This window comes from Scomber scombrus, chromosome 18 (genome assembly GCF_963691925.1).
Source record: "Scomber scombrus chromosome 18, fScoSco1.1, whole genome shotgun sequence".
NCBI classification, from domain to species: domain Eukaryota; kingdom Metazoa; phylum Chordata; class Actinopteri; order Scombriformes; family Scombridae; genus Scomber; species Scomber scombrus.
Window position 1 is genome coordinate 1,502,493 of NC_084987.1, and position 12,647 is coordinate 1,515,139.

At 38.7% G+C, this 12,647-nt stretch overlaps 1 protein-coding gene across 1 annotated transcript in view; it reads left to right on the forward strand.

Moving 5' to 3' along the window:
• Positions 1-12,647, forward strand: part of LOC133999207 (NACHT, LRR and PYD domains-containing protein 3-like) — a 107,160-nt gene that overhangs the window by 7,270 nt on the left and 87,243 nt on the right. Inside the window, exons 3-5 of the mRNA XM_062438393.1 lie at positions 5,154-5,324; positions 11,472-11,645; positions 12,066-12,239. Coding sequence (XP_062294377.1) covers positions 5,154-5,324; positions 11,472-11,645; positions 12,066-12,239 — 519 coding nt within the window. The remainder of the gene's footprint in view (positions 1-5,153; positions 5,325-11,471; positions 11,646-12,065; positions 12,240-12,647) is intronic.

A 12,647-nucleotide genomic window follows, 5' to 3' on the forward strand; every position in this document is an offset into this window, starting at 1 on the left:
TGGGAAGTTAATATATTGGGACGTTCAGGGCGGAGCCATCATCATGTCCAGCAAGTTTGAAGCTGATTGGATGAAGTATGTGGGCGTGAGAGCCACTCGTATGTACATGGCGAGCACGCCAAAGTTAGTTGAGCCCTGGCAGACACGCCCTTTGACCTACGGATGCGCAGAGCACAACTTAAGCTCAGCTAGATCTGGAGATGTTGCGTACCTAATTTGAACTTGATCGGGCGAACGCTGTGGGAGGAGTTAATTTTAGGCGGGAAAAATCAAAACCAAAATGGCCGACTTCCTGTTGGGTTGAGGTCATGAGGTCAAGAGGTTTTTTTGCATATGTGGGTATAATACATATGTGTACCGAATTTTGTGAGCATAGGACAAAGTTAGCAAAATTCCCTATGGGCATTTTTGGACTTTGTAGGGGGCGCTATTCCGCCATTCTGCGTCGACCATGTGCGACCACCCATGAAATATCGAATTTCGGATGAGGCCGGACGTCCGTGCAAAAGTATAAGCATTTTCGCATTTGGGAAAGGGGCGAAATTGGGGCACGAAATGTCGGAATAATAATAATAATAATAATAATAATAATAATAAACATTACAATTTCAATAGGGCTTTCGCCAGGCGACTTGCAGTCGCCGCTCGGGCCCTAATAATAAAATGTATTTATATAACACTTTTCACAGACAAATGTCACAAAGTGCTTTACCAGAGTAAAGGTATTTCAATCAGGAGAGACCAGAGATAAAGTAAAATATGTTTATTATGCAGGTGATATTAATGATTAGGTATTGTCATAGTCTTTGGCGCTTGGACTCTGCAGGGAGAATATTTGAATCGAAGAACGTAAGTCCTGAGCATCAGCATGATAGATCCCCCAAAAGAAGGGCGCAAGCCCCAGAGGAAACACAGCCTAAAATGATCCCCCAAAGAAGGAAAAGAATGATTACTTACCAAGCAGCGAGGAAACTACTTTGATTAAATCGCACAAAAGCTGCAAAACAAAATCTGAAATTAAACAATGCGCAAATTATATTAATACAGATACAAGAGATGAAAAGCATCTAACCCCCAATGGCAAGAGGTCAGCAATCACGTAACAAATGCAGATGTTAGAGAAGGTGAGCATGTAGCCAGCAAAGGCCAGTAGCAGATATGCAATAGACAATCAGAGTTAAGCCAGTATGCTAGGACAGAGTTGATAGATAGATGTACTTTATTGATCCCAAGCTGGGAAATTACAGTGTAGCAGCAGCATTACAGACACAGTGGCGAAACATATACTAAATACGGTAACTATACATGCGTAATGGATGATGAGCATGAAGCCAACAATGGATATTGTTCAGTAATGACCCGACGATGATAGAGCCTGCAAAGCCGTTTGGTCAGCAATGACCCGATGATGTTGGAGCATGCAGAGCTTTTGGTCGCGATGATCCGATGATGTTGGAGCATGCAAAGGCTTTTGGTCAGCAATGACCCGATGATGTTGGCGCATGCAAAGGCTTTTGGTCAGCAATGACCCGATGATGTTGGCGCATGCAAAGGATTTTGGTCAGCAATTACCTGATGACGCCTTCTGTGTGGAGTTTGCATGTTCTCTCCGTGCCTGCATGGTTCTCTCTGGGTATTCTGAGACGGGAGCTTCTGTGAATGTAACGGGGTCGGCAAAGGAGTCCAAGTTGCGTAAAAACTGATATGCATGATGGAGTGGTGTAGGTGATGGTCCATATTACATGTATGTATGCATCCAGTGGGGCATCACGCAGTACGTAGACAGTCGGCCAGAGTCAGCGTCCTCTCCACTCTTCCGTTGCCATTGAGATTTAAAAAAAAAAAAAAAAACAACAATCCCACAGCAGGTAGACAGTCAGCCAGAGTCTGTGGAATCAGCGTCCTCTCCATCCTTCCGTTGCCATGGAAATTCCATTGCCATAGAGACTTCAAAACGTAGCAGGTAATTAAACAGACAATCTGCTGAACCCGCACAAAATATAACATCAGAAACCTATCCCCAAAAAGCTGCTGGCGAGTGATGACAATAGTATAGTTGACGTTTTAGACTATTGTAAAACTAAAAACACTGATGGAGAAGCGGCGAGCAAACAACAGCAGCGTCCTCTCCGCTCTATTTTTTTATTTTATTTATTTATTTTTTATTATTTTATTAAGCAATAACCAGCATGCATATTTATTTATTTATTTGAGTCCCACGAGTTCGGTGTGAATACTAATAAATGAATTTGACTGTATTCATGTGACAGTCTACAATCTACCCACAAGACAGATGCTGGTGGAACTACGATGTTACCAAACTACTGAAAAACGACCTACAGATGTGCTGAACTTTCACCTGAGGAGATTTTCGCGATTGGACCTCAGTGATTTTAGTTGAATATACCTGTGATAGGCGATGAGCATGTAGCCAGCAATGGCTAGAGACAGATACAATGCTAGATGACCATTTAATTAGCAATCAGTGTTGGGTGTAACGCGTTACTGCAGTCACATTACATTTACCTGTAATACGGTATAGTCAGTAATCACATACAGTTACTGAACAAAAAATATGCTTTAACTTGCGTTACATTAGTTCTTCAATTATGTATAAATCGGGCGGATAAAAGAACAATCAGAAAGTGCTTCTATGCACGCTTGTGGTGCAACTGCCTGACCTCTAATAGAGCTAATAATAACACTCAAGGACCCACCGTGTTGCTCAAGCTGAGTGTATGCAGACACCGACCAAGCAGCCAAAACTTTTGTGTTGCCTGTCCACCTTCGTCTTTCAGAACAAACTCAGAAACACTGATAATAGTGAACGGAGGGCCGTCAGACAGAAAACTTTGGTATCTGGACCGGTGTGGTGTCAGGATGGCAACACCATCTAGTGCGCTCGTGTAGAGTCTCTTTAGCCCAACCAGTCTTGTGCTGACTTTCCCCATGCTGCCAGCAATTCCAGAGACAGATCCGGATGAGAAGGGTGATGCAAAGTAGCCAGCAATGGCCAGAGACAGAGAAGCAAGAGATGATGGGCATTCAGCCAGCAATGCTGCTAGTGAGCAATGACCTGGATGGCAGCACGCTGCTGGAATGGAACAAGCCTCGATCCGCTGAATTGAGATGGAAAGGAAGTTGACGATCATACGAAGTGCCTAATCTAAGATTAAATGAAATACTGAGCATGGTTTTTTTTAATTTATTTTTTATATAAACTTGGCCAACGGAACCTGTTGCATGATGGCCACGCCAGTAATACTGACATCAGGTCTACTTGGACACTGACTAGAAATACATGCATCACGATTGAATTCAGCAACAATTAGACCTCATTGACCAGATTAGAGAACAGCTTAACAATGTGAGACAAAACATGAACCACCAACCACCAGTTATATGCAATGTTTACCATATGTATACTAGTTGGATGCTATAGCGTAGATGACCAACCTAGATGTTGAAGAGGCACTTATGACCTTGCATGTCTGCTGAGGTAAATAACATATTTTGACCTGAATTAAACTAAAGAATCTTAAATGATATTAGAGGCATCGGAAAATCAATGTGCACCCTGCTCTTATACATTTTTAGACCTTATTTAAAGGATGAATAAATAGGTGCATAAATATCTTCAGAAAGAAAGGAGACTTCTCTTCCTGGGACTGCTGAAAATTGAGCCCTTCTTCCCTAGAGAATAACTATGCACCTGGCCATAATAAAAGGCCAATAGATCACATTGCAGTCCATACTGAGGTACTGAATTAATTGACATTGATGTGTGTGCTGACAGAGGAACTAAATTAAACTTCCGTCTGTGAAGAAGAAATTAAATTTGCAAAGTAAGCAGACCAAGCATCCCAATCACTAGAATCAGTCCTCCATGGAGAAGTCTGACAGACAGCTCTTGCTTTAGTCTTATAAGGTGCAACCATGTCCAGCAACTTGGAGCAATGCTCTTTTTGGATACATAGGGGCGCCATGTAAGGAGAGATCAGAGATAATACATTTATGATCAGTGATCAGGAGGTCCTCATATCAGCCCCAAAATAAAAACAAGGTCCAACGTGTGAGTGACACTTAAAACATGTTTGAAATTTAAAAAATCTGTAATATAAATAAAGTCAGAGGCAGTACAGTCAGATGCATCAACATGCAGGTTAAAATGACAGAGTAACAGCACTTTGTCCAGTTTAAAAATAGAAGTAAGAAGTTAAAAACTGACCTGCTGGAACAGGAGGTTGATACAAAGAAATCCATGATTTCCCTTATTTACACGTTTTAAAGAGATCTTTTATACATTAAAGGTCAATATTATATCTTTAATGCTGAAACCCTGATAACATCTTTCTGATGACATCATGCTGAAAATAATTCAACCTTTTTAGTTTGTTAATTGTGTTTCTAATGAATCAGTTTTTCAGAATCACAGAAAAGAAAGTCGACAACTAAACATCTAAATATTAAATTACATTTATATTTAATTATGTACAGGTGTAATATTATCAAACTATTTGTTTGTGTTTGTCATCAGTCAGTAAATGTAGCTGCTTATGGATGTGAACCTGACAGCAGCAGGTAGCAAAGAGAGATGATCTTTATCAACTGGAACTGTTCACTGAGCTGAACTGAGTCTAAATATCCTGCAGTCACATTAAAAATAGTGGACAGTAAAAGTGGTTTTCTAGTCAAGATGTCCTCATGTTAACTTTGTGGAGACAGACATGGGATCAGATCACACAGACACACTGTGCACATTATGGAAGCCTCAATGTAACTCCATGTTCTCTCCTTCATCTGCAAGATTAAAGCAAAACAAAGATTAAAAGTCTGCAGGTCTGAGAGAGAGTGATGAGAATGATTGTTTCATTTAAACACACTGAGATACAATTAGCTGAACTGGGAGTGTTCTGGTAGCTTACTGGTTAAGACACATATCTTATAACTACAATGTCAGTGGTTCAGTTCCAGCAGTGGAGCTTGGCTGCATGTTATTCTCTGTCTCTCTCTTCTTGTTTCCTGTTTATCTCTCAGCTGCTTTTCATTAAAGGATTTATTAACTTCAAACTGTTTCATCATCAAATGCATGAAGTAAATATAAAGTGTCCTCTTTCATGATAACATATGTTGTAATATATGTGTCATTACAGACTTTCTCGCTGTTATCTCTCAGAGACTCACTGTGAAGTTGTGGCCTCAGCTCTGAAGACCAACCCTCATCTGACAGATCTGGACCTGAGCTACAACATCCTGACTGAGTCAAAGATGAAGCTTCTGTGTGCTGGACTGGAGAGTCCAAACTGTAAACTGGAGACTCTGAGGTCAGTTCACTGACTGTAGCTTTGATAGATTTGTTTCTATATATTTAATTAAAATCCTTCACTGAAGTTTCAGATGTTTTGGTTCATAGATTTTCAGGATTTGCTTTTAGTTCAAATCTGAAGAATTAAATGTTTTCAGGAATTTAAAATCCACAGTCTTGTTCTGTGTAAAAATGACTTCCAGAGTTTAAACTAATATGAGGCTTCAGCAGTCTGAGTTCCACATATCAAGTATGTTTGTGTTTCTTCAGTGTTTCCTTGCTGAGCTGCAGTGGAGGGATCCAAACTCAAAGAGGGAATTTTTTAGAAAGAAGTAAAAACATTAATGAAATATATGATAATATTTTTTTTTTTAAATAACGAAAAAATAATATATTAAAGTAAAATGCAACTGTTAAAAGAAGTGCAGTAGTGACTGATAGAAGAGATAAATAAAATCTTAAGTGACTTTAGCTTTCTCTTAAAAATATTTATATCAAACTGCTTCCTGATATCTAAAAGTAGTTTGTTCTATAGTTTTGGGGCGTAATTAACCAAGGCTGCAGTGTTATTGAAAGCAAATAGTTAACATGCAGTTCTCTATGTAGTTTGGTCTTATAGTCCATTAAGAGCTTTGTATGTAAAACTGGACTCATGTTCTCTCCTCTTGGTTCTGGTTAATATTTGAGCTGCAGAGTTTAGAATGAGCTGAAGCCTCTCAGTAAGAAGTCGGCTTGAGATAAAAGCACAAATCAATTTTTCTGCATCTTTTTGATTTATGAACGGTCACCTTTAACTGTTTCTAAGGTGAAAAAGCCCTGAATATTAGTAATTTCATTGGATGAGACGAAATATATTCATCAACGACCGTTTTTTCCATAACTGAGACGAGACGATGACGAGACGGCACCAATGTCCTTAAACACTGACTGTGACTAAATTAACACGCAGACTAAATCTACTTCATTAAATAAAAACTTAAATAAACATATTAAATAGTTTCTCTCCTTCTAAATTACAATCCAAACAGTGCATTCATTGGATGCGTGTTAGTTTTGCTTCCTGTGCTCGTGCATGGTGACGTGTGTGACTCTGTGAGGAACAGCGTTACCCGGGCAACGCTCCATCCTCTGCCCGGTGTCCTCCTACCCCACCGGGAGCGTTACAGCAGTGGAGGTAGTCAGGGCAACAAACCACCTTTTAAATTAAGTTGCTCTGTTAATACAGTAATTACGGCAGCCCAATCTGAACGAGTGTCTTTAGGTTACCGTAATTACTGTAGTAGCAGCGCAACTAAACAGTCCCATTTTGTTAACTTGCTCAAATTTAGTTGATTTGGTCTTTTTCTCTGATTTTTGTGTTTCTATTGTGGGTCAGTAGCTACGTAGATAAATGCTGTCTTTATCTGTTTTATTCGGGTTTGTTGCTGAAATACGATCGGGAGGCTGCACAGGTTGTTTTATTTTGACAGTTGACAGGAAGTTGTATGCTGATTCTGTGACTGACTTCCTGTCTGGTGCGATCTGCTCTGTTGAGCTTGACGTTTTCTCTGATGACAGCAACAGTAGGAAGAAAAAGACGACTGGATATTTGGTCCCATTTTCTAAATATGCAAATCAGAAGATGTTTAATATCTGGATGTATTTCTGTGACTAACAGACCAGACGCCTTTAATCATTCAACATGTGAAGCTACTTCATCATTATAACAAATCTGGTGAGATGAGTGAGAAAAAGACTAAAATTACATCTCTTGGTTAGACTAGATCTGGTCTAACCGAGGTCTCCAACTCTGCATGTTTTAGGTTTCTCTCCACTCTAACACACCTGATTCTAATTATTAACTCCTTATCAAGCAGCTGAAGCTCGTCAATGGGCTTGATAACGAGTTAATGATCAGGATCAGGTGTGTTAGAGTGGAGAGAAACCTAAAACATGCAGTAGCTCTCCAGGGGCAGAGTTAGAGACCACTGTACTAGATTAACTGAAATGTTAATTAAGATTAATCTGCTAAAATGAGTTCCATGGATCAAAACTAAACTGAAATACTTTGGGTTTTCTTTTGACTAAAATCAGACTAAAATGCCAAGACCTTAGTCGACTAAAATGTGACAAAAAAGTCTATAGTGGACAAAATATGATAAAAACTAATAAGGGCATTTGACACAGGACTAATCCTAAAACTAAATTAACACTAGACCTGAAGTTTAAATCTGAATCTAAAATAACACAAAGATTTGTGACCTCAGATTTAATCCATGAAGTTAATTTCCCCAGATTATTGTTCAGTGTTTCTCTTTTAGTTTTAGGGCCGACTAGAAGGATCTCAGTTTTGTCCTCATTTAACTTTAGGAAATGATTGTTTATCCATGTATTTATTGCCAGGAGACAGGAAGTAATGGAGTTTATGGCTGTGTGTGTACCATCTGCGTAACTATGGAAACATTATGTTCTCTGATGATGTCACCAAGTGGCAGCATGTACAGTGAGAATAATAAAGCAAAGAGGCAGCTCCTTCCTCCGTCACATGATCTCCAAGACTGACATGAAAGGAATTTATTTGCACTGAAACTAAACTATCTTTTCAAGTATCTTACTAATAAATGAAAGGTTGGATATCGGCCTGCAGCTGGACAGAGCGTTACCATCTAGGTTGGGTTTTTTAGTAAAGCTTTAACCACAGCTGATTTAAAGGCATCTGGAAAGATGTCTGTTTGAAGTGACGTATTTATGGTGTTCAAGACATGACCTGAAACACTGTCGAACATCCGCTTAATAAATGCTGTGGGTGCAGGGTCAGTACATCAGGTGGAGGAGTTACGTTCACTAACAGTCTTGTAAAACTCAGTTAATATAATATTATAATATATATATGATATAATATTAAAATGTCTCCACAAGCCTCTACAGATCGTTAGCATCGTGCTACAGTTACAGTGTTTCAGTTCAGCTCCATGACGCAGCGCAGTTTGCTAGCAGGAGGCTAACCGATAGCAGCACCGACACAGCGAGAGCCTCGTACCTCATCTCCTGTTTGGTGGTGAAACCTACAGCAGCAGTTTTAATGTCCTGCTCGGCTCACCTGCTGCACATCATGTTAATCTGACAGCTGGACTGTTTTAGCTGTTATTATTTAGTACTGCTTAGCTGCTAGCGGGCCTGCTAACTGGTAGCACTAACCTCTGTCATGGTGCTAGTGTTACTACATTCAGACTGCAAACAGTATGGTGTAGAAAAAGTTCACCTCTTATTATTCACCGGCAGGACTGACTAAACATACAAGCTATCAATGCAGTACTGAGCACACAGTAAAAGCTCAGACTATAACAACTGAAAACTTCCTTTCCTGCTGGCTGGCAGTATTTTATCACAGACAGTCTCAGAGGAAAGTTTTACTGCTCAAAGCTTACTCCTCTACAGCTCAGGGAGACAGAGACTAAAATGAGAATCACAGTTTTATTTTGTCTGATATGTTTCTTCTAAAACTCATAATGAGAAATAGGTGAGACAGGATGATTAGCAAGAGGAGTCTTACTTGAGATTTCCTTTATTTCTCCTTTGAAGACAAAAATGAGCAATACTAGAGCTATTATGGAGAATATATATCAACAACACAAATGTTAAAAAAGTAATTAATTAAAATATAAAATTATACTTAGCAGCACTTCATAAAGCACAGTTTGAACAGAATTTATAAGACTTAAAATCTCTGACAATGGTGATCTCTTCAGACCAGTAACAACTGACTGTTTCAGCTAGCAGTGTAAAGACACTTTATAAATGTGTCTCTTCTCAGTGAAACTTATTTAAGAAGTGTCTGCGCAACACTGCAAAGCATTTAACTACTTATAGTCTCTATGCAGCATTTGTGCATGATGACTTTTTTGAGGTCTTCTCATCCGATATCCTTCCATCTCATGTGCCACAGTGCATGATGTAAGCTGCAAGAATGACAGAAAACACAAATTACAAATAAATTCCCTCAACATACCATCATAGGGAAACACTTTCCCTCTAAATGTCATAAACAATTCACTCAAATTACAACTAACAACAACGTTGCTTCTTTCTCGAGGTCCACTCGTGTTTTTTTCGTTTCCCTCCCAGCTGTCTTTCTGCACACGTTAAGTGAGTCTTCAGAATAAACCAATCAGGATGCAGAGTCTGTGATGGACAACGCTGCTGTCCAATGAGATTTTCTAATGCTGACGCGTTCGCACATCATCCAGGGTTCAAAGGTCACATCTTTTTGTGCCAAGTTTGTGCAGCTTGTGTGTTGTGATGAGTGTCAACGAGACTATTTCAAAGTAAAAGTCATCGGGAGAATAAAATAATATATAAGAAAGGGTTTTATTTTGATATTACTATTGCGTTGAAATAGTATCTTTATACTCCAGCCACCAATAAATAATTTTTGTTTTCATTTGACAATGTAAAATTAATAGACCTAATACATGACACATCAGCTTTAAAGGGTTTGTTTTATTAAGTGGTCAATGAAACAAAGTAAAGTTAGTGAAGTTATTCACAGAAACGTTGGGTAATAAGTAGGGCTGTTGATCCATTAAAATATTTAATTGCGATTAATCGTTAGTTAGGAACTAGTTCACTAACACACACACACACACACACACACACACACACATACACACACACACATACACACACACACACACACACACACACACACACCAACACCAACATACACACACCAACACACACACACACACACAGAAGAATGTATTAAGAGCAAATACACAGTCTCTCTCTCCTCCTCGCTCACACAGAATCTTCTGTAACAATCTTGGCCAGATGTACAGCTTTGTTTATGCTGTCATAGCCTCCTTATATATTACAGTGAACTGTGAGTCTACTTTTCCTCCATTTTCTTTCAGCTGCCTGACAGCTTCACTTGATCTCATTAATACTGTTACTGTTTAACCATGGGAAGATTCTGTCAGTCAACTTTTTATTTTTTTTAGTATAAATAATCCACTTTTAGGACAAAGCAATATTGAAATGCTCGACCATGTCATTTAAAGAGCAGTCTGTATGGCTCCAGTGATCTCATAACATTAGAAAACATTATTTCATCATCGTCATCTAGGAATCTCTTTTGAACCAAGAATTCCCTTTTAGCCTTGGATAAGGTTAGGTTGGTATCAAAGAACACAGTGATGGTCACAGATTGGCAGCTCATCTGCTGACACATTATCAGTGTTCAGCTCTTTTGTGATTACTAGGTCTAGTGTTAAGATGCTGATGAGTGGCTTCATTGTGTTGAGTGAGTCCAGTAGATTCACCAGCTCCACAGCTTTGGAGTCACTCTTTTTGTTAACGTGAATGTTCAGCTCATGATCATATCTAGTGACACTAACAGAGATCAGCTCTGAGAATTCCTGTAGGAATAATGATGAATATCCTGGTGGTCGGTATAATGTAATAATAATAAGCACTGATAATTCTGCTTCGAGCTCAAAAGCAAGATATTCAAATGATGTAAATCCACCGAGGTCAATGTCATGATATACAAACTGTTTGACTGACTGATAAAAGATGATAGTTTAGAGGACGAGCCTCTATCAGTGTTGCTGCACCAGTCGTGCTGTTGAACCAGATCTCAACTAAAAACATACAATGCAATATTCCTTTCATCAGATCATTAAGCAGAAAGGATTTGTTGACCAATGATCTTACATTTAACAGAGCTCATTTCAGCGGTTGTGATTCTGTACAGTAAGAGAGACTGGTTGTGACTGAACATTGACAAATTTATGATTACAGAGTCAGATACCAGATGGTCTGTGGTTGCTACGATGTGTTTGATCATACCACCGGCTGTTTAAGATGATAATGAACACATTTGTAGTCCAACATGTCTGATTTCATAATGATCCTCTAATGAAAGACTTGACTGAGTTCAGCAGCATTTTATGACTCAGTGTTGACATGAATATGTGTCTGAATGTTGTGGTGACATTTGGATGATGTCTGTAGAAGGCTGACATTATGATGATCCACAATAGCACAATGACAAAGTCACTCTGCTCAATTTAGAGAAAAGTTCATTGATGAGGACATAGTAATGTTGAGCTACACATTTAAAACCTGATCACATCTGATTGGATTATAAATGGATTTTAATCTACATCATTTATTCTTTATTCAGATTGTGTGGCTGCAGGTTGACAAAGACCAGCTGTGCTTCTCTGGCCTCAGCACTGAAGTCCAACCCCTCCCATCTGAGAGTGCTGGATCTGAGAAACAACAAGTTGCAGGATTCAGACGTGGAGCAGCTGTCTGATCTTCTGAAGAATCCAGACTGTAAACTGAAGACTCTGCTGTAAGTTCACTGACTGTCTGTAACTATTGTTGATCTCAATGTTTAACAACTGAACCTAATTTATGTACATACATAACTTACATCCATGAAGTTTTTTTTTCTATATTTTCAGTAATTTACAGTTTAGTGTGTTTTTTTATAAAAGATGACTGATTCTTAAATAAACTGTAGAAAATGTTCACTGTTAGTTGTTAAAGTAAATGAATGTTTATAATTTTTGGTAAAGAGTCACATCTGTACAGAACACACACACACACACACACACACACACACACACACACACACACACACACACACACACATTTGAAAGAAAAGCTCATTGATGAGGACATAGTAATGTTGAACTACACATTTAAAACCTGAACACATCTGATTGGATTATAAATGGATTTTAATCTACATCATTTGTTCTTTATTCAGATTGGGGGACTGCAGTTCATCAGAGACCAGCTGTGCTCCTCTGGTCTCAGCTCTGAAGTCCAACCCCTCCCATCTGAGATATCTGGATCTGAGTGACAACAAGCTGCAGGATTCAGACGTGGAGCTGCTGTGTCATTTCCTGAAGAGTCCAGACTGTAGACTGGAGGATCTGGGGTCAGTTCACTGACTGTCTGTTACGATTGTTGATCTTCATGTTTAACAAATGAAACTAATTTATGTACATACATAACTTACATTTATAAAGTATTTTTTTCCTATATTTTCAGTAATTTACAGTTTAGTGTGTAGTTATGAAGGATAACTGATTTTTGTATCAGTTTTTATTTCTTTTCTCTTTGGTGTTTGACAGTACAACATTTTACATTGTGAGACATTTCTTGTTATACACGCTACATGTATCATCAGTGGCATAGAAAAACAAAAATAAAATAAAAATACAGTATAAATAAAACCACTCGTATAAAGGGCATGTTGATAGTTACATAACTAGGTAGAATATCCATACAGCAGATTATAATGTTGGATGTAATCATGCTGCAGGCTCGTCAGGCAGTGTGATGT